Source organism: Anoplopoma fimbria, chromosome 21, assembly GCF_027596085.1.
Source record: "Anoplopoma fimbria isolate UVic2021 breed Golden Eagle Sablefish chromosome 21, Afim_UVic_2022, whole genome shotgun sequence".
NCBI lineage: Eukaryota > Metazoa > Chordata > Actinopteri > Perciformes > Anoplopomatidae > Anoplopoma > Anoplopoma fimbria.
Genome location: NC_072469.1, coordinates 909,503 through 937,484, shown reverse-complemented (window position 1 = coordinate 937,484; position 27,982 = coordinate 909,503). Strand labels below are relative to the sequence as shown.

The window sequence follows — 27,982 nt, the reverse complement described above, 5'->3', positions numbered from 1 at the left end:
TCCTCCTCCTCCTCCCCCTCCCTCCCCTCCCTCCCTCCCCCTCCCTCCCCCTCCCTCCTCCTCCCTCCCTCCTCTCCTCCCTCCTTCCCTCTCCTCCCCTCCCCTCCCTCCTCCTCCCCTCCCCCTCCCCTCTCCTCCTCCCCTCCTCTCCTCCTCCCTCCTCCTCCCTCCTCCTCCTCTCCCTCCCTCTCCTCCTCCTCTCCCCTCCTCCCTCCTCCTCCTCCCCTCCTCCTCCCCTCCCTCCCTCCCCCCTCCCCTCTCCTCCCTCTCCTCCTCTCCTCCTCCCTCCTCCTCCTCCTCCTCCTCTCCTCCCTCCTCCCTCCCTCCTCCCTCCCTCCCCTCCTCCCTCTCCCCTCCCTCCTCCTCTCCTCCCTCCTCCTCCCCCCTCCCCTCCCTCCCTCCTCCCCTCCCTCCCCTCCCTCCCTCCTCCTCCCTCTCCTCCTCCTCCTCCCTCCCCCCCTCTCCTCCTCCCCCTCCCTCCCTCCCCTCCCCTCCCTCCCCTCCTCCTCCCTCCCTCCCTCCCTCCTCCCTCCTCCCTCCTCCCCTCCCTCCTCCCTCCCCTCCCCCCCCTCCCCTCCTCCCCCTCCCTCCTCCCTCCCTCCCTCCTCCCCTCCTCCCCTCCCTCCCTCCTCCTCCTCCCTCCTCTCCCTCCCTCCCTCCCTCCTCCCCTCCTCCTCCCTCCTCTCCCCCCTCCCTCCCTCCTCCTCCTCCCTCCTCTCCTCCCTCCTCCTCCCTCCCTCCTCCTCTCCCTCCCTCCTCCCTCCCTCCTCCTCTCCTCCTCTCCTCCTCCTCCTCCCTCCTCCCTCCTCCTCTCCTCCCTCCCTCCTGTAACTCACCTGTTCACCTGTCCTGAGGTCCGGGGGGCGGAGCTTGGTATCGACGCAGCCATTGGTCCGGTGGAGGAATCCTTCGCTCTGCTCAACAAGCACGAGCTTCTCTTCAGCGACGGGAACGCGGAGCGCGTGGACGGGCTGACGTACGCGTGGACGAGCCTCAGCGCGCTGGTGAGACGCCGACACGTCGACCAATCACAGCGCAGGTCGTTATGACGCAATGGTTGTTATTGATAAACATCATCAGTGGCTTAAAGAAGGCTCTGACGTCACACCGTTACCAAGGAGACGAGCTTTACTCTTTAGGAAGAGAAACTGAAAGTGAAACTATTATTTATGAGGAAGATGAATTATTCCTCCTTCTTTCCCTCCTATGTTTCCTTCATTCTAAGTCATCCTTCCTTCCTTCCTTGTCCTCTTTCCTTTCTTTCCTTCCTTCTTTTCCAGTCATTCATCCTCCCTTTCCTTCTTTCCTAGTCCTCCTTCTTTCCCTCCTACTTCTCCTTCCTTCCTTTCTTTCTAATCCCATTTCTCTTCTTTCCTTCCTTCCTTTTAAGTTATTCTTCCTCCCTTTCCTTCCTTCCTAATCCTCTTTTCCTCCATTCCTTCATTCCCACTCTCTTACCCTCCTTCCTACTGTCTATTTCCTTCCTTTCCTTCCTTTCCTCCTTGCTCCCTAGTCCCTCTTTCTTTCTGTTGTAAACATGTTCTCTTGTTCTCTTGTTCTCTTGTTCTTCACATGCAGCTCGTTCAGTCTTCCCTTGTTTTAAAACACTGCGACCCCCTTTGTGAGATCTGATGTGGATCCTTTAACGTGTGTTGTGGTCTCAGGTGGTGCAGAACCAGAACACCCTGGTGAGGATCCAGCCCAGCATGAAGGCGGACCTGCTGTCTGCGGTGAAGAGCTTCCAGATCCCCGTCCAGAGCTTCTGCTCCGAGTACAACCTCAGGTACCCGCCGGAGACCCTGATGGAGATCAGTCTCATGTGGTCTGTAGGGGTCCGGGGTCTACGTGGACCCTGATGTAGATCAGTCTCATGTGGTCCGTAGGGGTCCGGGGTCTACGTGGACCCTGATGTAGATCAGTCTCATGTGGTCCGTAGGGGTCCGGGGTCTACGTGGACCCTGATGTAGATCAGTCTCATGTGGTCTGTAGGGGTCCGGGGTCTACGTAGACCCTGATGTAGATCAGTCTCATGTGGTCTGTAGGGGTCCGGGGTCTACGTGGACCCTGATGTAGATCAGTCTCATGTGGTCTGTAGGGGTCCGGGGGTCTCGTAGACCCTGATGTAGATCAGTCTCATGTGGTCTGTAGGGGTCCGGGGTCCCTGATGTAGATCAGTCTCATGTGTCTCTCCAGATGAAGCCAGTGAGCGTCTGCAGAGTTTCCAGGCAGAGTTTGATCAGCTGTGGAGGAAACACAGCAACTACTGCGGAGGAGAGGAGCTGTTCGGACTCACTGTTACCGGTACTCGCCATGTCTCCTTCTCTCCTTCTCTCCTTCCTTCTCTCCTTCTCTCCATGTCTCCTTCTCTCCTTCTCTCCATGTCTCCTTCTCCTCCTCCCTCCTCCCTCCTTCCCTCCCTAACCTCCTCCCTCCTCCTGCAGAGTATCCAGAGCTCCAGAGGATCAGGAGGGAGCTGTCTCTGATGTCTAAGCTCTACTCTCTGTATAACTCCGTCATCGACAGCGTCTCCGGTTACTACGACATCCTGTGGGCCGACCTCGACATCGAGAGGATCAACGGCGAGCTGCAGGACTTCCAGAACAGGTCACCGCCTTCCTTCCTTCCTAGTCCTCCTTTTGTGTTTCTGGCTCCCCCTGTGGACTACAGTGGTAGTGTTTCTGTTCACCAGAGTCCTTTTAGAAAACCTCTCATTTTACTGCAGCAGGGTCTGACAGTCTGACCCGCTCAGTCCTGGTTCTGGTTCTCCTGTGCCAGGACTAAACTGAGACTGGTTCAGGACCAGATACAAGTTCCTCACTGTCACTTTAAGATGCCGGCAGCAACTTTTGAAAGTTTATTTAGTTAAAATATAATGGATCAAAAGGAATGCATTCAATAGTCGTGGAGTCTTTATGGCTCCGTCTCTCACTGGCTCTTCTTCTGTGTTTTCAGGATCCGGAAGCTTCCGAAGGCGTTGAAGGAGTGGCAGGCCTTCAGAGACCTGAAGAAGACCATCGATGACTTCACTGAGACCTGCCCTCTGCTCTACATGATGGCCAACAAGGTCGGCCTGGAGACCATTCAGAGATTCAGTAGAGATGCATTGTGCTCATGTCAGACAGCAGTGATGAATGTTCTGAGCGTACTCCCTCCTTCAGGCCATGCTGCCCCGACACTGGACTCGCCTCAGTGAGCTGACGGCTCACAGCTTCCAGGTGGAGTCAGAGAGTTTCTCCCTCAGAAACATCATGGAGGCTCCGCTGCTGAGAAACAAAGAGGACATCGAGGTGTTTACTCACAGATCACGTCGCTTTAATCCTCTGTCTTTGATTCCTCTTTATTTCAGAACTTGTTTGATATGAGATGTTTGTTCCATGAATTATCTCCTTCTAGGTTTTCTTTTCTTTTTTAATCCTGTAAAGTGGAAAGTCACCCTGAAATGTCCGAGATGAACATCAAATGTCGAGAATAGCCTTGAAAAGACAGAAATGATTAAAAACAGATGTGACAAATCCAACAACATCTTTTATAGAACACAAATAATGAGAAAGCCTGAAGAGTCCGGACTGATGTTGATATTCTAGACTTTAACGGGTTAAAGGGTCTGAAGAGGGTAGTGACGGTTTCCTGTGTGCATCAGGATGTGTGTATCGGCGCGGTGAAGGAGCGAGACATCGAGGCCAAATTGAAGGACGTAGTGGACGAGTGGAGCGGACACACGCTCGCCTTCGCCTCCTTCAGGACGAGAGGAGAACTGCTGCTGAGAGGAGCCGACACCGCTGACAAGATCTCCATGATGGAGGACAGTCTGATGGTGCTGACGTCTCTGCTGAGCAACAGGTGAGGAGACGAGGGGGAGGGGAGGAGGGGAGGAAGGAAGGAAGGGGGACTAGGGAGCAAAGAAGGGAAAGGAAGGTAGGAAGGACAGGGAGGAAGGGGGACTTGGGAGCAAGGAGGAAAGGGAGGAAAGGAAGGAAAGAGACGGTAGGAAGGAAGGTAAGAGAGGTAGGGGGGAAAGAAGGAATGGAACAAAGGAGGACTAGAAAGAAAGGAAAGGAAGAAAGAAGGACTAGGGAGCAAGGAAGGAAAAGGAAGGTAAGAGAGGTAGGAAGGAGAAGTAGGAGGGAAAGAAGGAATGGAACAAGGAGGATTAGGAAGGATAGGAAGGAAAGAATGAGGACTAGGAAAGAAGGAAAGGGAGGATGAATGACTTGAAAGGAAGGAAAGAAAGGAAAGAGGACAAGGAAGGAGGACTTAGAATGAAGGAAAGGAGGAAGAATGACTTGAAAGGAAGGAAGGAAAGAGGAGAACAAGATCGAGGAAGGAAAGGAAGAAAGGGGGACTAGGATGCAATGAAGAAAAGAAATGAAGGAGGACAAGGAAGCAAAGAAGGGAATAAAGAAAGGAAGTAGGACTAGAAAGGAAGGATTGAAAGAGGAGGCAAGAAAGAGATGAAGTGACGGATCAGGTGTCCGTGGCTCCTCCTCCTCCTGCAGGTACAACGCTCCCTTCAAGCCGTCCATCCAGCTGTGGGTCCAGAAGCTCTCCAACACCTCAGAGATCGTGGAGAAGTGGCTGTCGGTTCAGAACCTCTGGATCTACCTGGAGGCCGTGTTTGTGGGCGGAGACATCGCCAAGCAGCTGCCTCAGGTCACATGACCCTCCCGTTAGTTTGAGTTCGTGTCCTCTCACGTCAGATAGAACCTAAAGTCTGTCTCTGCCCCGTCCCAGGAGGCCAAGCGGTTCCAGAACATTGACAAGGCGTGGCAGCGGATCATGCAGCGAGCACACGAGCTCCCCAACGTGGTGCAGTGCTGCGTGGGAGACGAGACGCTCAGCCAGGTGCTGCCCACGTGCCTCTGAGCAACGCCTCAGCAACAGCACTGGTTACATGAGACTCTGTTTCTCTATCTGATGGACAGTTTGACATCTTCTTCTTCCCCCTCTCCTTCTTCATCTTCTTCTTCTCATTCTTCTTTTTCATATTCTTTCTGTCTTTCTTGTCCTTCTTCTTCTTATCTTCTTTCTCTTCTTCTTCTTCATATTATTTCTGTTGTTGTTGTTCTTCTTCTTCTCCTCCTTCTCCTCCTTATCTTCTTCTTTTTTCTTTTCTTCTCCTTCTTCTTCTTCATATTCTTTCTGTCGTTCTTCTTCTTCTACTTCTTTCTCTTGTACTTGTTCTTTCTCTTCTTCTTCTTCTTCATATTCTTTCTGTCGTTCTTCTTCTCCTTCTCCTTCTTTTTCATATTCTTTCCATTGTTCTTGTCCTTCTTCTTTTTATATTCTTTCTCTTCTTCATATTATTTCTGTTGTTGTTGTTCTTCTCCTTCTTCTCCTCATCTTTTTTCTTTTCTTCTCCTTCTTCTTCTTCTTCTTCATATTCTTTCTGTCGTTCTTCTTCTTCTACTTCTTCTTCTTTCTGTTCTCCCTCCAGTTGCTCCCTCACCTCCTGGAGCAGTTGGAGCTCTGTCAGAAGTCTCTGTCCGGTTACCTGGAGAAGAAGCGTTTGGTGTTTCCTCGTTTCTTCTTCGTGTCTGACCCGTCCCTGCTGGAGATTCTGGGCCAAGCCTCTGACTCACATACCATCCAGGTAAACACACAGGTGATCAGGTTAACACACAGGTGATCAGGTTAACACACAGGTGATCAGGTTAACACACAGGTGATCAGGTAAACACAGGTCTGTATTCTGTATGTCTCTCCGTCTCTCAGGCTCATCTGCTCAGTCTCTTTGACAACGTAAACAGAGTTGTTTTCAACGAGAAAGTCTACGACCAGATCGTCAGTTTTCAGTCTCAAGAAGGAGAAACTGTGGAGCTGAGACAAGCTGTCCTGGCTCAGGTAAATCCATTGACTACATTAATTATCCCTCCCTTGACCTAAATATATTTATTACCTGGATGTAACTTATTTTCTTAAAGTGAATGCTTCATGTCTGCATTCTCTCTAATGTCAATCAGTGTGTAGCCCCGCCCTAAAGCATCCCCTGCTTTATGGTCTGTTTGACTCTAAATGGAGCATCATTTACTAAATGAACATCATGCTGTATTGAAGAAGACTTGAAACTAGAGATTGAGACCATAAACTCATGTTTACAATGTTTACTGAGGGAATAAATCAAGAGAGAAGTAGAGTCATTTTCTCATAGACTTCTATACAACCAGAGGAGTCGCCCCCTGATGGACAGGAGAGAGAATGCAGCTTTAGGACATGAAGCATTGAAGAACAGGAGGTTGTCTCCTGACTAAAACCCAGTGAACATGTGTCATGAATATGGATGATGTCTTTGACTCATGACGGCTGCAGTGTTAAGATGTGTCTCTTCCAGGGGAACGTGGAGATGTGGTTAGGACAGCTGCTAGCGGGGGTGAGGCAGACCCTCCATGCTATCATCCGTCAGGCGTACCTGGCCATCAGCGACCCCGGCCTGAAGCTACTGGAGTTCCAGTCTGAGTTTCCAGCTCAGGTTGGCCTGCTGGGAATCCAGATGATCTGGACCAGAGACGCAGAAGAAGCGCTCGTCCTCAGCAAGTCTGACAAGAAGGTGCTTTTATTTTGAAAATAGGAGCATCTTTCATTGCCATGTAGACCCTCTCCTCTCACTGCCCCTATCTGATTGGCCGACAGATTATGCAGACGACCAATCAGAAGTTCCTGGATATCCTCAACGAGCTGATCGACATGACGACCAGGGAGCTGAGCAGAAACGAGAGGACCATGTACGAGACGCTCATCACCATCCACGTCCACCAGAGAGACATCTTTGACGAGCTGGTGAGTGGCAGAGAGACGGACTAGAAGACGGTTCAATGTTGATCAGAGTAGGTTTGTTATTTTGTTTTATTATCTCCATCAGGTGCGTCTGAACGTGAGATCTGCAGCAGACTTTGAGTGGCAAAAACAGTCGAGGTTTTACTTCCTGGAGGAGACGGACAGATGTGTCATCCAAATCACAGATGTGGAGTTTAGCTACTGCAACGAGTACCTGGGCTGCACAGACAGACTGGTCATCACTCCGCTGACAGACAGGTACACAGTCAGCTGACACATGCACCAAACCCACCGACTGTCAGGTGATACTGATATTAAAATGATGCCTTCATTGTCCAGTCAGAACCAAACTTGTTAACCCTTTTCAACATCTGTCCAGGTGTTACATAACTCTCTCCCAGGCTCTGGGGATGAGCATGGGCGGAGCTCCGGCTGGTCCTGCAGGAACAGGTAACACAGTACAGGTGTCTCTAGTGACAACGCAGTGAATTATTCTTATATAGATTCTCTTTATAGACTTATTGAGTGTGTGTGTGTGTTCAGGTAAGACCGAGACCACTAAAGACATGGGTCGCTGTCTGGGGAAGTATGTGGTGGTTTTCAACTGTTCGGACCAGATGGACTACAGAGGACTTGGACGCATCTACAAAGGTGTGTGAATGTTGTGTTTGAGTCAAAAAGATAAGAGTTCTTCCAGGTCTAGAAGGTTGTGACCAACACAAAAAGGACCTTTGACAATCTCATGCAATCCTGCGGTGGACTTGCACTTGCCTAAAAATTCTGCATGTGTTGCTTACATATATTTGTATTATGCACATTATCAAGTGCTGTGGCAATTAGAAAAACAGACACAACTAGAACATGTGCTTCAGAAAGTTTGGACTCAAAATCCAGTATGGTTCAGGTCGATTCCACGTCTTAGGCTTGACCTACTCTCCAGACATTTAATCCTACCTGATGGTCATAAATTGAAAGGGTCATGACCTAATGTGGATTCCCAAAGATGTTCAACTCTTGTTCAAAATGTCCACTCCTACTGGAAACAGAGTGAGCATCGTGTTCTCTGCTGTCTGATGGATTCAAGGAGGAGATCCAAGCATAGACACCTTCACCAGCGTCTGAAGACTCCGTATCCAGACCAAAATCAATGTAGACTGCTTGACTTCTTCTGGTTCCTGCAGTTAGACCTATTGTCCTCAAGGTCAGGCCAAAGAAGACTAGGGTCATGTAGTAACTGACCGTGGTAGCATCCAAATGTTAATGTTGACAGGATCAAGATATAAGTGCTGGACAAACACATCTGAACAGCCAGATGTTCCAAAATGAACCCCAGATGATCTACTGGGATAAAGCCAGTCTTCAAAGTGCGCTCAGGTTGTTGTTGTGTGTCTGTGCAGGTCTGGCCCAGTCCGGAGCCTGGGGTTGCTTCGATGAGTTTAACCGCATCGAGCTGCCGGTCCTGTCCGTCGCCGCCCAGCAGATCTACGTCGTCCTCCAGTGTAAGAGGAACAAGAAGAAACAGTTTGTCTTCACCGACGGAGACGTGGTTGACATGGACCCTGAGTTCGGCATCTTCCTCACCATGGTAACTGAGCTCTGACCGGAAATTCCCACAACACTAAAAAACGCATGCTGGCAAGAGATTTCTAGGACTCTGTGAACATGGACATAAACTACATGTTTTTAAAGCAAAACCACCTCAGAGCTGTCCAAAGTATTTCACATATAAAGGGTCGTACATCTGGCTAAAGGCTTCTAGAGTAAGAGTTAAGAACAACAACTGCAGTACGGCTCACTAAGGGATTCTAGGAATTAAAAACAATGGAACTCATGGTAGAGTTCTAGAATACCACACCCAAAGTTCTAAACAGTGGTCTGTTGAACACAGTAAAACATTCTAGAACCTTAACTTCCGCCAAGCTAGAGCAACCTCATAACCAGTCAGAGGTCTTGAGCTGAACTACATCAGAACCAAGGTCCGAGAACTGATCTATCCTGAAAGCAGCCAAAAAGTTCAAGCACTGTTGTACCTCCAGTTCTAGGTTTGAGCAACTACAGAACCAGAGATAAGAACTGATCTACGTCAGAACCAGGGTTTAAGATCTGACCTACCTCAGAACCAGGGTTTAAGATCTGACCTACCTCAGAACCAGGGTTTGAGAACTGATCTACCTCAGAACCAGGGTTTAAGAACTGATCTACCTCAGAACCAGGATCTGAGAAATGATCTACCTCAGTGTCACAGGTGAAGTATCTCAGAACCAGTTAGAGAGTTTTAGATCTTAGAACCAGTCTGAATGCTCTAGAACTGGACCACTTCAGAACAAGAGCTGGGGAAGCGATTTACCTCAGAACCAATCAGAGATCTCAAACTGAATTACCTTAGAACCAATGTCTGATAACTGATCTATCTCGAAAACCAGCCAAAAAGTTCAAGCACTGGTCTGCCTCAGAGAAAATTGAGCTACTGCCGAACCAGAGATTGTGACTGATCTACATCAGAACCAGGGTATGAGAGGTGTAGCATCTCAGAACCAGTAAGAGAGTTCTAGATCTTATAACCAGTCTGAATGCTCTAGAGCTGAACCTCTTCAGAACCAGAGTTTGGGAACTCATCTGTCTCAGAAGTCGTCCGAGGTCAAGAACTGATCCACCTCTGAAGCAACCACAGAGTTCCAGACTTTAACAGAAACTTCTTGGTCCTCCAGAACCCCGGTTACGCCGGTCGTCAGGAGCTCCCCGAGAACCTGAAGATTCAGTTCCGCACGGTCGCCATGATGGTCCCGGACCGAGCCATCATCATGAGGGTCAAACTGGCCAGCGCAGGTTTCCGTGACAACCAGGTCCTCAGCAGGAAGTTCTACACCCTCTACAAACTGTGTGAGGAGCAGCTCTCCAAACAGGTCGGAACAACGATATAAAGTGATGCTGCTGACACCACGACCGACATGACATGTTATCTACATCAATCTTCATCAGTGCTAAAAGAAATTCAGTGTGATTGGTCATTTCTTTCTTCTTTCGTCTTTATTTCTTTTTGTCTCTGCTCAATCATCTTGCAAAAAGAACTTCTTGTACTTTTGACTTCATGGTATCAGTTGTGTTTTTTACACCAGGTCCATTACGATTTTGGTCTGAGGAACATTTTATCAGTTCTGAGGACGCTGGGAGCCGTGAAGAGATCCAACCCATCAGAACCAGAGAAGACCGTGGTGATGAGGGTCCTCAGAGACATGAACCTCTCCAAACTGGTGCGTATTACTGTTTTATTTCGGTAGTATGTGTGTTTGTTATGAAGATGGGACAATATTTATCAGTAAAACTTAAACATGGCTTTAGTATTGTGAAGGATTAGTTTACTTCAAGTTCTCAAGACTTTTTCTAGGAAGTTAAACTATTAAAGCTGTACAGTAAAAGTTTTGCATTCAAAAGTTTACTTCAAGACCAGTTAAGAGCATTATCAGCACGATGTACTTACATCTACTTTACGTCTGTTAGAGGTTGAGCTGAATAATGGTGGGGGAGGGTTTTTCTGTTGCTGCGTTAAAGTACCAGGATGTTGTAATATTGCTCGAGGATTTCAGCAGCAGGAATAATATTAAACGAGCCCGGTAATAACACTGAGACACTTGTGTTTGTGTCTCTGCAGGTCGACGAGGACGAGCCTCTGTTCATGAGTCTGATCAATGATCTGTTTCCTGGTATCGGTAGGTTTCTATCTGTCTCTGAATGACACAGTGAAACACGGTCAACACGCCTGATTCACAGCTGATGCTTTCTATGTGTGGAGTCTATATGTGGAGACAAACTCAGACTGCTTCATTCTGTAGCTGAAGTTTTGTCTGTATCCACATCAAAGCCACCAGTTTGATTATGAACATTCATTTATTCATTTTCTAAATACGATTGAAAGACTTTGTTAATCCTCCTCCTCTGTAGTTCTGGATAAAGCCGGGTATCCAGACTTGGAGTCGTCCATCTCCAGTCAGGCTCAGAGGGCCGGTCTGATCCCTCACCCCCCTGGATCCTCAAACTGGTTCAGCTCTACGAGACGCAGAGAGTCCGACACGGTGCGTTCACATCAAACGTATCCATTCACATCCTGATGATTCATCTATTCTCACAGCTTAAAGAGATAAAGATGTAACGTTCATCCTGAGTGAAGGAAAGATCATTAATATCTAGAAGGCATAAAAGGAATAGAAACATGAATCTTTTATTCATGCTGACTTAAATAAAATCAGTCAAATTGAGTTCTTCTGAGGATAAAAACACTCAGAATATGAACATTTCTAACAGTAAACCTTCTATAATCATTCCATCATGGATCATTTAAACCCTGTAACGTGCCGATGCAGGGATGATGACGTTGGGTCCCAGCGGCGCCGGGAAGACGGCCTGCATCCACACGCTGATGAAGGCCATGTCGGAGTGCGGCTCCCCCCACCGCGAGATGAGGATGAACCCCAAAGCCATCACCGCCTCGCAGATGTTCGGCACGCTGGACGTCACCACCAACGACTGGACGGACGGCGTCTTCTCCACGCTGTGGAGGAAGACGCTCAAGGCCAAGAAGGTTTGATGGCTGTTTCAAACTCAAACTCCTGGTTAAGATTTTTTCGGAAAGTGATGTCGATGCTTCCTGTGTTAAAGCTGCATTCTCTCTAGTTTCCATTAGGGGGCGACTCCTCTGGTTGTATAGAAGTCTATGAGAAAATGACTCTACTTCTCTCTTGATTTATTCCCTCAGTAAACATTGTAAACATGAGTTTATGGTCTCAATCTCTAGTTTCAAGTCTTCTTCAATACAGCATGATGTGTGTGTGTGTGTCTCAGGGGGAAAACATCTGGATCGTGCTGGACGGGCCGGTGGACGCCATCTGGATCGAGAACTTGAACTCAGTTCTGGACGACAACAAAACTCTGACTCTGGCGAACGGAGACCGAATCCCCATGGCGCCCTGCTGCAAGGTGACATCACAACGTCCGTCAGTCTCTTACTTCCTGTCTGTCCATCTCTCTCTCTCTCTCTCTCTCTCTCTCTCTCTCTTCATCCATCTGTCTGTCTCTCTGTCTGTCTGTCTGTCTGTCTGTCTGTCTGTCTGTCTGTCTGTTCATGAGGACTTAAGTTCTTCTCATTCAGTCCTTTTAACCCTGAAGAACTTAGTGATCCTGGTCCAGAGGAGATCTGGAGACTCAGACTGACTTATAGAAGATGATGGAAGTGAACCCTCTTCCCTTTGTGTCGCCCCAGATTGTCTTTGAGCCCCACAACATCGACAACGCGTCCCCGGCCACGGTGTCCAGGAACGGGATGGTGTTCATGAGCTCCTCGGTGCTCGGCTGGAGCCCCGTCCTGAAGGCCTGGTTACAGCAGATCCCCGAGCAGCAGGCCCACGTCCTGCAGACCTGCTTCAGCTGCTGCTACCAGGTGAGGACGAGGAGGGGGACTCTTCATCGGCTTGAGATGAACGTCAATGTTTTACATTAATAACTTGTATTCATTGGGTCTGAAAGAAAAGAGTCATCTCTAATGTTTTTTTCTGTTCCTCCTACAGGACTTGTTGGACTTTGTCTCCACAGCTGTGTCTCCTAAGATGCAGATGTTGGAGTGTATGTACATCAGACAGACTATTGACCTGCTGCAGGTAGGACGCAGAAATAAAACACAGTCCACGTCATGCTTTCTGTTGTTGTCACTGACTCCTGATCAGTGGGGAGGTCTTTAGAGGGTTATAAGATAACGTACTGAAAACCTGTTTGGAAACAGATAAATCCAAAAAAACTTCAATTGTGCAAAAAAGTTTTAAGGTTCTCTTGAGGAGATTTTTACGCTGAAAAAGAGTTGATGTTAAATAGATTATGGAAACATCTCTGATGAATAAAGTCACATGACTGATCAGCTGGATGTATATTTATATTGTCTTTGTCTCCAGACAACAGGAGACATTAAGAACTATTAAAGTGACTCCTGAAGACCTCTCTCCATGTTTCTCTAGTAGATGTTCGATGATGTTTCTGGTTCTACATCCACGTCTTCTTCTACTCTGTTTACTGGAGGATTAAAGTGACAATTTAATTGAAAGGCTCGTGAAATGCTTTGACCTCCAGAAAATTAAGAATTTAGTTGTTTTATGACAGAGTATCATATCATCATATTAATCTTTAAGATTACTTTTTAATTCATGTTTCCAGGGTCAGAGGTCTTTTTTTCGGTGTAACGTATTTTTTCCACATTTGGTGCGTTCAGGGTTTACTCCCGGCGGCGGATGAGAAACAGGGTTGCCATGGCGACGTGGGTCGACTGTTTGTGTTCGCGGTGATGTGGTCTCTGGGAGCCGTGCTGGAGCTGGAAGACAGAGCCAAGATGGAGGCCTTCCTCAAGGTGAGATATCTTCATGACGACTGTCCAGATTTACATCAATTTACAAGAGCAAAGAAATTCTTAGTGGGCTAACATTATAGAATTACACTAAAACACAACTTTAAATCTTGTGTTTACCAGAGATGTGCTCATAAGTTTGTTGGAAACAAGTCATTTAGCATAAAAAAACACTAATATAGTAAATAAATCTCTGTTGAATGAGAAGGGACAGCCCTGAAAACTATTTTCCAGTCATTGAAAACACATGGAAATAATAAGTCATATATCCTGTAACATTCTCCTTTCTTCCTCTAGCTGATAATGAACTGCTAGATGATGTGTCATAGATTTTCATTTTCATCTGAAAGTTTGATAATCTACGTTCAGGATCATATCAACAGTCAAATGGTTGCTTATGGACCAATAAACAATAAAATAATATGCTGTGAAGTCACGTCACAGTCTTGGAAACGGAGGAGCGAGAGGAGGAAGATTCAGTTTGTTGCAATCTGCTACCTCACCACTAGATGTCTCCAAATAAAACACACTGTCCCTTTAATATTCTGAATACTTCCACCATTTTATAAATACATTTTTCTACACGTGTCGGATTAAATATCAGTTTTTGCTGCGTTAGACAGACAGAGCCGTCCTCCCTTCATCACCTGGTCCTTTAACCTGTCTCTGCGGCTACGTCAGGCTGGAGACGTTTCCCTTCGGAGACTCTTAAATCTTTGTTTGTTGTTTGTAGAGCCACGGCTCGTCTCTGGACCTGCCGCTCACTCAGGAGGACCAGACCATCTTTGAGTTCACAGTCAACGAGCAGGGACAGTGGGAGCACTGGTCCAACAAGGTCTGTGGACTCTAATCTGATTATTGATCGCACACATACATTAAAGAACAACAGTCATTAAGTTTCCACTTAATGTCTCTTAATCATTTCTCTGCAGGACTTCATTAAAAACCAGATAGTATTGTATTTATGTATTTATTATTGTCCTGATGCAGGTCCCAGAGTATGTCTACCCCAAAGACCACGTCCCGGACTACTCGTCCATCCTGGTTCCCAACGTGGACAACGTGAGGACGGACTTCCTGATGCAGACCGTCGTGAAGCAGAAGAAGGCCGTGCTGCTGATCGGAGAGCAGGGCACCGCCAAGACCGTCATGATTAAAGTGAGATGCTGAGGAAGCTACAAGCTTTAAAATGTCTCTAGTACATTCACAGATGTAGTCACAAGTCGTTAACAAGAACACACACGGTTCTAAATGAGTGATTACTGGGGTATTGATACGGTCCGGAGTCATCGGTTCTTCTATCGGTACATTAGAAGTTCTGGAGTGAGATATCCTCGTCTAAAACGTAGTGTTTTCAGTTTGTCTCGTCCTGAGCTAACGGATGCTAACGCTACGTGTTCCTCCGTGGCGCCCCCTGCAGGGCTACACCGGTAAGCTCGACCCGGAGCTCCACCTCAGTAAGACGGTGAACTTCTCGTCGGCCACGCTGCCCAGCATGTTCCAGAGAACCATCGAGAGCTACATCGATAAACGAATGGGCGCCACCTACGGGCCGCCGGCGGGACGCAGCATGACCGTCTTCATCGACGACATCAACATGCCCGTCATCAACGAATGGGGGGACCAGGTCAGCTTCATGCTCGCTCTGATTGGTCGGCTCTTTTCCGTTTGTTTGAGCCTATTTTTCTATATTTCTAACTTTTAATATATGTCAAACAAAAAATATTTAACATGAAAACAAAAGTAAACCTGTATTCTTGTTTTACTGTCTTTTATTTTCAATTATTACAAGAAAAATGTATTAAATCTGTATTTATTACAGATAATTAATTAAATACAATACAATTATTGATACATTTGCGTGCAATTTTAGATAAGCAATTCAATTATTAATATTTATTTTAAATGGAATAAAAAATGTATGTCTTAACATTAACAAAAAATCCGATTGTTGATTTCTTCGTGTTCCTCAGATAACCAATGAGATTGTGCGTCAGCTGATGGAGCAGAGAGGTTTCTACAGCTTGGATCGTCCAGGAGAGTTCATCACCGTGGTGGACGTTCAGGTAACAACATAGAGACAACCTCTGGTTCTTTAAAGTGAAGTCAAAGCTTCATGTGTTAAAGCTGCATTCTCTCTGCTGTCCACCAGGGGGCGACTCCTCTGGTTGTATAGAAGTCTATGAGAAAATGACTCTACTTCTCTCTTGATTTATTCCCTCAGTAAACATTGTAAACATGAGTTTATGGTCTCAATCTCTAGTTTCAAGTCTTCTTCAATACAGCATGATGTTCATTTAGTAAATGATGCTCCATTTAGAGTCAAACAGACCATAAAGCAGGGGATGCTTTAGGGCGGGGCTACACACTGATTGACAGGTCCACACCAGAGACGTATACAGCGTCTCTACGTCACTCCTCCTCAGTCCTAATATGGTCACTTCCTGCTCTGTGGTTGCAAAAACAAGATGGCGACAGCCGGAATGCCGAAATTCGAGGCTTCAAAACCGTAGTACACCAACCAATAGATTACTTTATGGTGACTACGTCCACTGCTTATAGACAGTCTATGGGAACAACATGGAGGCAACAAGAGAGCGAGTTATTGTTCATGTGTTTCCATCTGTGTTTTCATGCACATTTTTTATTTGTGCATAAAAAAAACCTGAGTGGAAACGCTGAAAGAACTCTTTTATATACGTTTTTACACTTTAAAGTGAAAGGGGTTGCTGGGACAAAGTATGTTGTGTACTTCCTGTAAAGTCTCTAACAATGACCTCAAACAGCTGGTGGCGGCGATGATCCACCCGGGCGGCGGTCGGAACGACATCCCTCAGCGTCTGAAGAGGCAGTTCTCCATCTTCAACTGCACGCTGCCCTCCAACTCCTCCATCGACAAGATCTTCGGCACCGTGGCTCGGGGATACTTCTGCCCAGAGAGAGGCTTCGCCGCCGGGGTCTGCGAGCTCGCCGCCGCCCTCGTGCCCACCACCAGACGGGTGTGGCAGGCCGTGAAGGCCAAGGTGAGATAATTAACTTCCCTTTGTCTTCTTTCTCTTTTACATTATTTACATATCTTGTGTCTCTTTATCCTCAATAGTAATGTTTATCTAACTTGTTTTTTTGTTACTTTTAATTAAAAAAACTGCTGTTTTTCTTTCCTGCATTTATGAAAGATGAGAATACAATTAAAGATGTAGTTTTTTCGACGACAGTGCTTTTTCAATCTGGAGACTATTGAGGGTATATGTTGGAAAAAATATTGATAATATTAAGATATTAATAACGTTTGATAAAGTTAAGTATAATTTAACAAAGACTGCCCAGTTAGTTCCATAAATATGTTTTTATGTTTTATTTATTGTGTGTGCTTTGTATGTTGCTTTGATTTTCTATAAAATTTGCTCAGTTTAAATTAATATTAAAAAGAAAACGTGGGAGTTTTTTCTCAGTGGCCTCCGTAGGTTAGTTTGGGGTTTGACTTTGGTTTGTGTGTGATGTGAACAGATGTTACCGTCTCCGGCCAAGTTTCACTACATCTTCAACCTGAGGGACCTCAGCAGAATCTGGCAGGTAGAAAACACAAGTCTGAAGTTACAAAAATCTTTACTTCATTCATTTATTTTACAATTCCGCTCAAGGAGACTCTACTAAATATTGTCTTTATTACTCCACCACATTTTTGACTTTACAGTTTATATATTTTGCTTATATTGTTGCAGGATTTGCATGTTTTTATGATTATGTTTATTTATTTATTGCTGAGTCATCAGTGTGTGTGTGTTGTTTCAGGGCATCCTGACGGTGAGGTCAGAGGCGTGTCACAGCTCTGACATCATCTCGGCTCTCTTCCATCACGAATGTTGCCGAGTCATCGCCGACCGGTTCGTTGACGACGTCGACCGACGAACCTTCAACGGCATCATGGAGACGGTGAGTTTGGGTCATGTGTTTATTCTGATGTCATGCTGCTGATTATTGATGTTTCTATTCCTTTAAGTGGAGACTCTACAGTGAATAGTTAAAAATGAACTTATAGATATATCCATAAAACTTCACCAGATGATTAATCCCATTAAGACAATTATTGGATGTATTACAAATTTACTGGAAGGTTATTTTTAAATATGTAAATGAGGCATTACTTTAGTCAATTTTTGCTAATTTCGTTTGTATCACTCCATAAATCTGAAAATAATGTCAGCAGCCATAAAACAATTATTTCCTCCATGTTTCTAGTAATATAATGTTGTATAAATCAGGCTATGAATGATATCTGAACAAACCCCTCCATAGAAACCTTCAGAATATAGAGAGGAATGAAGCTGTAAAGTTTGGTGTATGTAAGAGCTACTGAAGTGGAGATTTATGGATCAGAGTCTGAGAAAAAACTCATTTAGAGAAAACGTCCTTTAAAGATATGTTTAGTTAAATTACATACATGTTGAAGACTCTACAGGTGAATAGGGTAAAAAAAATAACTAATAGATATCAACATGAAACTTCACCAGTTGATTACTGACATTAATACAAATATTTTTTGTATTACAAGTTTTCTGAAATGTTATGTTTAAATATGTAAATGAGGCATTATCTAATGGTGAATTTTGGTGAATTTAGGAGAAATCGGCGTATTAGGGTCATTGAAGGTAAAAATAATGTAATAATAAATTACGGAGCCGGTGGAGCAGTTTGATATTCAGAGAAAAGATTAAAGTCACGAATTTCTGTGAAAAGAAATAAGACAAAAAGCCATTTTGAAGCTTTAACAGTGTCAACAGGCAGAGTGAGTTTCTCCTCTCTGCTCAGATCACAGTGGAGGATCATGGGAGATCTCTGACTGAGCATGCTCAGTGGAACAGTTTCTTCGTGGACTTCCTGCGTGAAGCTCCGGAGGCGACGGGAGACGAACCGGACGACGGCGAGCTGGAGGCTCCGAAGGTCGTCAGCCGTGTTACATCCCATCATGTCTTCATCTTAATGAGTTTATCAGTACATTGATGTTGTTGATATGATTGACAGGTGTACGAGCCAATCCCGTCGCTGGACGCCCTGGCGGAGCGGCTGTCGGTCTTCCAGCTGCAGTACAACGAGGCGGCGAGGGGCGGAGCCATGGACCTGGTCTTCTTCAAGGTGATGACCATTTCCATCAGGCGGCCATGTTGGAGGCTCACGACTTCTTTGACCTTTTCCCTCCATGAAATATGTAAAAGTGTTGATATGAATCAGCTTTATCCAGGAGGAGTTAGCATGTCGCTAATACGTAGCATTTGAAGCCCTGTGATTGGCTCATTTCAGGCTCGCGCTCTTGATGAACAGCCAATGAGAGACCAGACTCCATGCTAGAACAATTTAATGACTTCCTGCTGAATCATGACCTCCCTCTCTGTGTTCCTATTGGCTAACGGCCCTCTGTGTCTGGTCCAATGACAGGACGCGATGACCCACCTGATGCGGATCTCGAGGATCCTGCGGACGCCGCAGGGGAACGCCCTGCTGGTCGGGGTGGGGGGGTCGGGGAAGCAGAGTCTGACGAGGCTGGGGTCCTTCATCGCCGGATACCAAACCTTCCAGATCACTCTGACCAGGTCTGACACACACACACACACGCACACACACACGCACACACACACACGCACGCACGCACACGCACACACACACACACACACTCACACACACACACACACACACACACTCACTCATGCTGTTTGTGTGTGTGTGTGTGTGTGTGTGTGTGTGCAGGTCGTACAGCAGCAGTAACCTGCTGGAGGATCTGAAGACTCTGTATCGGATAGCGGGTCAACAGGGAAGAGGAGTGACCTTCGTCTTCACTGACAACGACATCAAGGACGAGGCCTTTCTGGGTAACGGACCGGCCTCGAACCCCCTCCTCTCTCCTCCTCTCCCTTCCTCGTCTCCTCTCCTCCTCCCCCCTCCTCTCTCCTCATCTACTCCCCTCCTCTCTCCTCCTCTCCTCTCTCCTCATCTCCTCTCCTCCTCCCCTCCTCTCTCCTCATCTCCTCTCCTCATCTCCCCCTCCTCCTCTCTCCTCATCTCCTCTCTCCTCGTCTCCTCCTCCCTCCTCCTCATCTCCTCTCTCCTCATCTCCTCTCCTCATCTCCTCATCTCCTCTCCTCGTCTCCTCATCTCCTCTCCTCATCTCCTCGTCTCCTCTCTCCTCGTCTCCTCTCCTCTGCAGAATACATGAACAACGTCCTGGCGAGCGGTGAAGTCTCCAACCTGTTTGCTCGTGACGAGCTTGATGACATCACTCAGGATCTGATCCCCGTCATGAAGCGTCATCATCCTCGCCGACCTCCGACCTCAGAGAACCTCTACGACTTCTTCCTGTCCAGAGTGCGGAGCAACCTCCACGTCGTCCTCTGCTTCTCGCCCGTCGGGGGGAAGTTCCGGACTCGAGCCCTGAAGGTGAGTTCATTACAGTGGAAAAGAGATCATGTGACGGGATCAAACGGTTTTGACCTTTGACCTGACCAGTTCCCAGGCCTGATCTCGGGCTGCACCGTGGACTGGTTCCAGCGCTGGCCTCGGGACGCCCTGGTGGCCGTGTCGCATCACTTCCTGTCTCAGCACCAGGACCTCCGCTGCTCGGAGGATGTGAAGCAGAGCGTGGTGGTTACCATGGGAACCTTCCAGGTAACGCCCCCCCCATGTGTGTTCATCATCATCATCATCATCGGTCCGGCTGACTGATCACATGACCTCTGACCTCCTCAGGACCTGGTGGCGGAGAAGTGTGCCGAGTACTTCGAACGCTTCCGCCGCCAAACGTTCGTGACGCCCAAATCCTACCTGTCCTTCATCGACAGCTACAAGGTCATCTACGCCGACAAGATGGCGCACGTCGGCACGCTGGCAGAGCGGATGAAGACGGGTGAGCCCGACCAGTCTCTCTTCCCATAGGCCCATTTTTCTCTCTGTGGTCTTGATTTTCACTTCAAAATAAAAGTCCTGCTCCTCTAATGCAACAGAACAACATGACTAGAAGTAGAGAGAACTCTAACATGTGTTTAGTGCAGAACAAAACAGTTATAATGACATGAATCATTAAAAAGATTTCTTTGAATCTGTATATCCAACATTTTTCTCTACTTGTTATATATATTTAATGATTCACATGTTTACAGCCTCTCCTCTCTGCTTTGTGTTCAGCAGCCTGAAGCTTCACAGATTTGTAGTCACATGACTGTTGGTCTCAGATGGATCAATCATGTCTTCATAGTTTCACTGAGGAGCTCAGAATTTAATGTTTTTTACAGAATCTCGTTAAAGCAAACGGTTTATTTGAGACGAGATTTTAAACGAGACATGAAGAATAAAATGTTTTTAATGACAATGTTAGGTTTCGTTTCAGTTGCTTTTTCTGATGGAAGCGTTCGTCACACATGATGTGTTCAAGGACCCTCTGAGAGATTGAAATCTGATGATAATATGATTTTTTCCAGCTTCTGGCTGTGATAAACGGTGTAGGTTTGGCGATTGTTTAAAGGAAACATGCTTTTCAATCGCACCCGATTTTGGGGTTCAGAGGGTTAAAGGCAGCGATGACTCAATAATCAATTAGTTGGTCAGAAGAAAATTAATTGACAACAGTTTTGATAACAAAGTCATTATTATTTTGGTAATTTCTTAAACAGATATAATCAACATTTGATGGTTCCAGCGTTGTAACTCTGAGGATTTGAGACTGTTTCTTTATCATTTATGATAGAAAACTGTTGGTCGGACAAAACAAAACATTTTAAAACGTCTCCTTGAGCTTTGGGATATTATAGGAGACATTTTTCTCACAATTTCCAGATAAACAATCAATGAATTGATCATGGAACATTGAGGAGGATCAGCTGGGGAATGTTGTTGTTTCCTGCAGGTCTGTGTAAGCTGATGGAGGCCGAGCAGTCGGTGTCTCAGCTGTCGGAGGAGCTGCTGCTGAAGGAGAAGGAGCTCGCTGTCGCCTCCCAGAGGGCAGATGAAGTCCTGCAGGAGGTCACGGCCAAAGCTCAGGCTGCAGAAAAGGTTCAACACAACAAAACACTTTAACCAGCAGCAGAGCAGAACAAGACTAAGAACATCTTACTCGTTGTTTATTAGTTATTTCATGTTTAATAAAGCTGAAGCAGGGTTTTGGTTTGGAGAAAAAAAAGGAAATTCTTGTGTTAAAACTGGACAATAACAAAGAAACAATAGAATAAAAATATTAAAATATATGAACAATGTAATAAAAAATATTAAGTGTAAAAGAAATAATAGCAAAAAAGAATACAAAAGCAATAAGAGTAAGGTAAATAAATAAGGTAGAAAAATCAACTAAAATAGAAAAAGTCATTTTAAACAACAAAAATGCAAGAGTAAAAATAATGAGTGTATAAGAAGTAACATAGAGCAGCATTTAGCAGATACAGAGACAGATATCTTTATCAGGAGGTGGTGGAGACCAAAAACAGAGCTAAAAGCGAGAGAACATACATTCATGGTGACACAAACACAGGCGATGCTGATGAATCATCATGTTGACCTGTAGCTGCTGGAGGACAACAGACTCTCTCTCTGTCCAGGTGAAGCAGCAGGTGCAGAAGGTGAAGGATAAAGCTCAGCTGATCGTCGACGAGATCGAAGCTGATAAAACCGTAGCAGAGTCCAAACTGGAGGCCGCAAAACCGGCGCTGGAGGCTGCTGAGGCTGCGTTACAGGTCTCACACACACACACACACACACACACACACACACACACACACACACACACACACACACACACACACACACACACAGGTGTCTGAGGTGTCTGAGGAGGGTGAACACTGTAGATGACAGACTTTCCTTCCTTAGACCATTAAGCCGGCCGACATCGGCACGGTGAGGAAGCTGCAGAAGCCTCCTCACCTCATCATGAGGATCATGGACGCCGTCCTGCTGCTGTTCCAGAGGAAGGTCAGCGAGTCTCACCTGGTTTATTGAAAACGTTCTCACACACTGAGTGTTTTTGTGGCGACACTTTACCTTTTTTTATTCCCTTCAGATCGACACGGTGACCGCCGACCCCGAGCGACCTTGTCCTCGACCTTCGTGGTCCGAGGCCATGAAGCTGATGCAGAACTCGGGCTTCCTCGGCATGCTGCTCAACTTCAGCAAGGTTATGACACTCATGAACAACATGCATCCCCCAGAGCGTCCACCGGGGGCAGCAGTTTACAGATGACAGGGTTCATTAGATCCACTGAACCGTTCTGTGTTTATGTTTATGACTAACATTTTAAAAAGGAGAGGTTTTTTATCTGATGATGTTGAATGTTGAACCTCAGCTCCTATTAATATTTTTTTAATATATATATTTATATATTTATATATATTTATATATATATTTATGCTCCTGACCTTAAAGTGTCTCTAATGGGTATTTTAATAATAGTGCGGTGAAGAAGTCTCGACTTGACGAAATGTGCTCACAGCTGAGGTCCAAAACTCAAACTGGCTCAAACAAACATAGAAGTACAACACACACACACACACACACACACACACACACACACACACACACACACACACACACACACACACACACACACACACACACACATATATCTGTCAGTGTGTGTCTGAAGGAAACTCCCTTCTCATCTTATCACACTACAGCCATCACCTGCTTTTATAATACTGTGTGTGTGTGTGTGTGTGTGTGTGTGTGTGTGTGTGTGTGTGTGTGTGTGTGTGTGTGTGTGTTGTTGTACTTCTATGCTAAGCTGTGGATTAGAGGAGCTGGCAAGAGCTGGATCATCTGTATGTTGAGAGCTGGAAAAACCCTGAACTCTGTGTGTGTGTGTGTGTGTGTGTGTGTGTGTGTGTGTGTGTGTGTGTGTGTGTGTGTGTGTGTGTGTGTGTGTGTGTGTGTGTGTGTGTGTATGTGTGTGTGCTGGATTGGTTCCAGGATTATTCCATCTTTAGCTTCATCTCCCGTCTGTGATCGAGTCCTAACTAACGCTGATCTCAGAGCTGATTCTTAAACCAGACATATCACGTTACCATGACAACGTAATGTTAACTTTTGGCTCTCATGTTGTATTTTTTACTCCTTGATTTGAACGTATTCCAGAGTCTTGCTTTATGAGATGATCATCTTAATTGATCTATTTCCTCGTTTGTGTCCGAGCATCGTGGCTGACCACGTTACGTGTTTGCGTTGCTGCAGGACTCCATCACTGAGGAGGTGGTGGAGCTGCTCGCTCCGTACCTGGACATGGACGACTACAACCTGGACTCAGCCAAGAGGATCTGTGGCAACGTGGCCGGACTCTGCTCCTGGACTCTGGCCATGGCCGACTTCTTCTCCATCAACAAGGAGGTTCTTCCTCTGAAGGTACCGACGCTCCACATACGTGTGTGTGTGTGTGTGTGTGTGTGTATGTCCTGTGTGTGTCCTGTGTGTGCGTTTGTGCGCGTGTGTCTGTGTAATGTGTAATGTGTGTGTGTGTAATGTGTAATGTGTGTGTAATGTGTGTGTGTAATGTGTGTGTGTGTGTGTGTGTGTGTGTAATGTGTGTGTTTACAGGCTAACCTGGCCCTGCAGGAAGCTCGTCTGGTCGTCGCTCAGACTGAACTCTCTAACGCTCAAGAACAGCTGGACGCCAAACAGCAGGAGCTGGACGCCGTGCAGGTCACACACATCACATCTATCTATCTATCTATCTATCTATCTATCTATCTATCTATCTATCTATCTATCTATCTATCTATCTATCTATCTATCTATTACAGGTTAGACATGCAGCAAAGGGCCACAGGTCAGATTTATGTACACGACAAAAGAAACTCTCCAAAGTGAAGCGATGTGGTCGCTTGATTTATCTCTCTAATACGCCGTGGTAGTTTAATCCTGCTAAGTTAATCATTAATAATTCATTTAAATATATAAATAAATAAGCGTTCCGGCCTGAACTTTAGGCGCTTTACGACGGCGCCATGAAGGAGAAGCAGGACCTGGAGGACGACGCCCAGACCTGCCGCCGCAAGATGTCCAACGCCACGGCTCTGATCGACGGGCTGGGAGGAGAGAAGGTCAGCAGGTCATCCACCCTTTCATCCATCATCCATCCATCTATAACCCTTTCATCCATCACTCATTAATCTATAACCCTTTATTCCATCACTCATCCATCTTTTCATCCATCCTTTCACCCCTCCCTCACCTTTTCACCCATCCATCACTTGTCCATAATTCATCCATCTATAACCCTTTTATCCATCACTCATCCTTTCATTCATCACCCACTCACCCTTTCACCCTCCCTCTCTCTGCTGGTCTGGCTGTGTCTCAGGTGCGTTGGACCGACAGCAGTGCTGGTTTCCAGACTCAGATCAAACACCTGGTCGGTGACGTCCTCCTGTCCTCCGGCTTCCTGTCCTACGCCGGACCGTTCAACCAGGAGTACCGCAGTCTGCTGCTGGAGCTGTGGAAGAAAGAGATGGAGGACAAGCTCATCCCCTTCAGTCCCGTGAGACCCATAGTCTGATCCTAGTCTGATCCTAGTCTGATCCTAGTCTGATCCTAGTCTGATCCTAGGCTGATCCTAGTCTGATCCTAGGCTGATCCTAGTCTGATCCTAGGCTGAACCTAGTCTGATCCTAGTCTGATCCTAGTCTGATCCTAGTCTGATCCTAGGCTGATCCTAGTCTGATCCTAGTCTGATCCTAGGCTGATCCTAGTCTGATCCTAGTCTGATCCTAGTCTGATCCTAGTCTGATCCTAGTCTGATCCTAGGCTGATCCTAGTCTGATCCTAGTCTGATCCTAGTCTGATCCTAGTCCTAGGCTGATTGTAGTCTAATTTTAGTCTGATCGTAGTCTGATCCTAGTCTGATCATGTGTTGCATGTGTTGCCTATAAATTATTTATATTCTTCTTTTGCTGTATCTGCCAACATATTAACTGATTTATTTGTGTTAAATTAAAAACAAGTTGATATATATGGTGGTGATTTACTGACCTTAAATGTCATAACTACTAAAGTCAAACTAATCTGTTGGAGAGAAGTTCAAACATTTCACATGATGATTGTGAAAACTGTTGCTATATACTTGAGGTCACTCTAAACTCTCTGCAGGACTTGAACGTGATTGGTCTGCTGGTGGACAACGCCACGGTGAGCGAGTGGAACCTGCAGGGTTTACCCAGCGACGACCTGTCCATCCAGAACGGCATCGTGGTGACCAAGGCGGCCCGCTACCCGCTGCTGATAGACCCCCAGGGCCAGGGCAAGACCTGGATCACGAACAGAGAGCGAGACCAGCAGCTGCAGGTGAGGCCAACAAACGCCCCCTAGTGGTGAGAAGAACAAAACAAAGACACAGGAAGACAAAATAAATCTGAGTTCCTTTCTTCTTCTTCTTCTTCTTCTTCTGCGTCCCAGGTGACGTCTCTGAATCACAAATATTTCCGTTCCCACCTGGAGGACAGTCTGTCTCTGGGGCGCCCCCTGCTGCTGGAGGACGTCGGGGAGGAACTGGACCCGGTCCTGGACAACATCCTGGACAAAAACTACATCAAGTCTGGATCTACTTATAAAGTCTGTGACATCTACTTGAGTTAAAGAAAATACACTGTAATATCACGTCTCTGCTCCTATTCGAATATATTTTATTCATGATTTGCTCCTCCTCCTCCTGCAGGTGAAGGTAGGAGATAAGGAGGTGGATGTGATGAAGGGCTTCACCCTCTACATCACCACCAAGCTGGCCAACCCGGCCTACAGCCCCGAGGTCAGCGCCAGGACGGCCGTGGTCGACTTCACCGTCACCCAGCGCGGCCTGGAGGACCAGCTGCTGGGACGGGTCATCCTGCTGGAGAAACAGGTCGCTAGTTAACTACTGACACAGTTAGTTAGGTGGTTAGATAAAGGATTGAGGATAAACTGTGAGACCATAAACATCATCATAAATCTGATTGGTGCTCCCTGTGGGTTCCACCAGGAGCTGGAGGGGGAGCGAGTGAAGCTCCTAGAGGAGGTGACATCCAACAAGAGGAAGATGCAGGAGCTGGAGGACAGTCTGCTGTTCAGGCTGACCAGCACCCAGGGCTCCTTAGTGGAGGACCAGTCTCTGATTGAGGTTCTGAGGGTCACCAAGACCACGGCCCAGGAGGTACCGATCCCCGTCTGCTCTGTGTTTTAATGCTCTGGTTCCTCCGTCACCAAACAGGAAATAAACACAGTTTCTCTGACTAAAGATCAACAAAACAATCTCTTCCAGGTGAGTGAGAAGCTGTCCATTGCGGCGGAGACAGAGGTGAAGATCAACCAGGCCAGGGAGGAGTACCGGCCGGTGGCCACCAGGGGGAGCATCCTCTACTTCCTGATCGTGGAGATGTCGCTGGTCAACATCATGTACCAGACGTCTTTGCGTCAGTTCCTGGGGCTCTTCGACTCGTCCATGCAGAACTCGGCCAAGTCTCAGCTCACCTCCAAACGCATCAGCAACATCATCAACTTCCTCACCTACCAGGTAAAGTTCACAAGCGAGGGTTACGGTCCAGACCAAAGACGTGACCCTTAAATCTTCTGTCAAGTAAATCTAATCTGCAGTTATTTCATTGATGAGGTTATTCTTATATGCGCCCACTGTAACAATCCAGGCCTACAAGAGTGTGCTTTAATTTAGATGTTGATGGAGTATCCTGAGGGTGTAACTGTTTGCACCTCCCTCAGGTTTACTGTTACACAGCCAGGAGTCTGTATGAGGAGCACAAACTGCTGTTCACTCTGCTGTTGGCTCTGAAGATGGACCTGCAGGCCAGAAACATCTCGCACCCCGAGGTGCTCACCTTCGTCAAAGGTCACATGCCAATCCTCCTCCTCCTCCTCCTCCTCTCTCCATCCTTTACTTTATCAAAGTATTTTAAAGGTTTGCTGTCTGTGTGTGTAGGCGGAGCTTCTCTGGATCTGAACTCCGTAGAATCCAAGCCACGCCGCTGGATCGTTGATCAGACCTGGCTCAACCTGGTGCAGCTGTCCAGCCTGCCGCCGTTCGCCCAGATCCTGACCCAGGTAGAACCCGAACCCTTTAACATTGGAACAGGTGAACTCATAGACCTACAGAAGTCATGTTTCCTTCTTTCCAGGTGAACCAGAACGAGCGTGCCTGGAGGACGTGGTTCGACAACCCGACGCCAGAGGACGCCACGCTGCCTGATGGGTACGAGGAAAAGCTGGACACCTTCCGGAAGCTTCTGCTCATCCGGAGCTGGTGTCCCGACCGAACCACAGCTCAGGTGTGACTGCTAAACACTGCAGGACATAAATAACCTCAGGGCAGACCTACCTAGGACCAGTTCATACTCAGTCCTCGCTAGGTTCCTACTGTGTAACACTGAGACATTTAAATATTGTATGTAATCGTGTGTGTTGACCAGGCGCGTCACTACATCTCGGACTCTCTGGGTAAACCGTTTGCTGAAGGTTTGGTTCTGGACCTGGACGCCATGTTGGCAGAGAGTGACAACCGGACGCCGATGGTCTGTCTGCTGTCGATGGGCTCTGACCCAACTGAAAACATAGAGAGGCTGGCCAAGAACAAGGTGAAGGAACGGGATGGATGAATGCAACGGGTAGAGAGATAAAGATTAATGTGGAAAATAAACCAGTGGATGGAACAGATGATGGGAGGATGACTGGTTGGGGGATTTAAGTACGGGGAAGATTCATGCAACAGGAGATAATACATTTATCAGGGAAATATCTATAAATGTTCAGTCAATGGACAGAAAAGCATGAATGGAATTAGAGGAGGAAGTTGTTGGATGGAGATGGAGGAAACAGAGGAA

At 46.7% G+C, this 27,982-nt stretch overlaps 1 protein-coding gene across 1 annotated transcript in view; it reads left to right on the top strand.

Moving 5' to 3' along the window:
* dnah5l (dynein, axonemal, heavy chain 5 like) overlaps positions 1-27,982 on the top strand; it is a 55,229-nt gene that overhangs the window by 19,774 nt on the left and 7,473 nt on the right. The window contains 58 exon segments of the mRNA XM_054623360.1: positions 855-1,004; positions 1,665-1,789; positions 2,171-2,301; positions 2,442-2,604; positions 2,953-3,064; positions 3,159-3,287; positions 3,641-3,840; positions 4,497-4,650; positions 4,732-4,842; positions 5,435-5,590; positions 5,713-5,841; positions 6,329-6,544; positions 6,628-6,774; positions 6,857-7,029; positions 7,151-7,221; positions 7,315-7,422; positions 8,169-8,356; positions 9,480-9,674; positions 9,888-10,022; positions 10,421-10,478; positions 10,711-10,785; positions 10,788-10,841; positions 11,130-11,347; positions 11,608-11,742; positions 12,026-12,202; positions 12,330-12,419; positions 13,022-13,156; positions 13,887-13,988; positions 14,144-14,311; positions 14,574-14,780; positions 15,127-15,219; positions 15,940-16,176; positions 16,661-16,726; positions 16,946-17,086; positions 17,963-18,094; positions 18,176-18,286; positions 18,587-18,741; positions 18,896-19,017; positions 19,353-19,582; positions 19,652-19,810; positions 19,892-20,048; positions 21,045-21,190; positions 21,730-21,864; positions 22,001-22,102; positions 22,191-22,304; positions 23,358-23,525; positions 23,718-23,822; positions 24,110-24,223; positions 24,484-24,660; positions 25,269-25,463; positions 25,575-25,730; positions 25,834-26,016; positions 26,134-26,304; positions 26,413-26,664; positions 26,868-26,994; positions 27,085-27,206; positions 27,281-27,430; positions 27,572-27,736. Coding sequence (XP_054479335.1) covers positions 855-1,004; positions 1,665-1,789; positions 2,171-2,301; positions 2,442-2,604; positions 2,953-3,064; positions 3,159-3,287; positions 3,641-3,840; positions 4,497-4,650; positions 4,732-4,842; positions 5,435-5,590; positions 5,713-5,841; positions 6,329-6,544; positions 6,628-6,774; positions 6,857-7,029; positions 7,151-7,221; positions 7,315-7,422; positions 8,169-8,356; positions 9,480-9,674; positions 9,888-10,022; positions 10,421-10,478; positions 10,711-10,785; positions 10,788-10,841; positions 11,130-11,347; positions 11,608-11,742; positions 12,026-12,202; positions 12,330-12,419; positions 13,022-13,156; positions 13,887-13,988; positions 14,144-14,311; positions 14,574-14,780; positions 15,127-15,219; positions 15,940-16,176; positions 16,661-16,726; positions 16,946-17,086; positions 17,963-18,094; positions 18,176-18,286; positions 18,587-18,741; positions 18,896-19,017; positions 19,353-19,582; positions 19,652-19,810; positions 19,892-20,048; positions 21,045-21,190; positions 21,730-21,864; positions 22,001-22,102; positions 22,191-22,304; positions 23,358-23,525; positions 23,718-23,822; positions 24,110-24,223; positions 24,484-24,660; positions 25,269-25,463; positions 25,575-25,730; positions 25,834-26,016; positions 26,134-26,304; positions 26,413-26,664; positions 26,868-26,994; positions 27,085-27,206; positions 27,281-27,430; positions 27,572-27,736 — 8,397 coding nt within the window.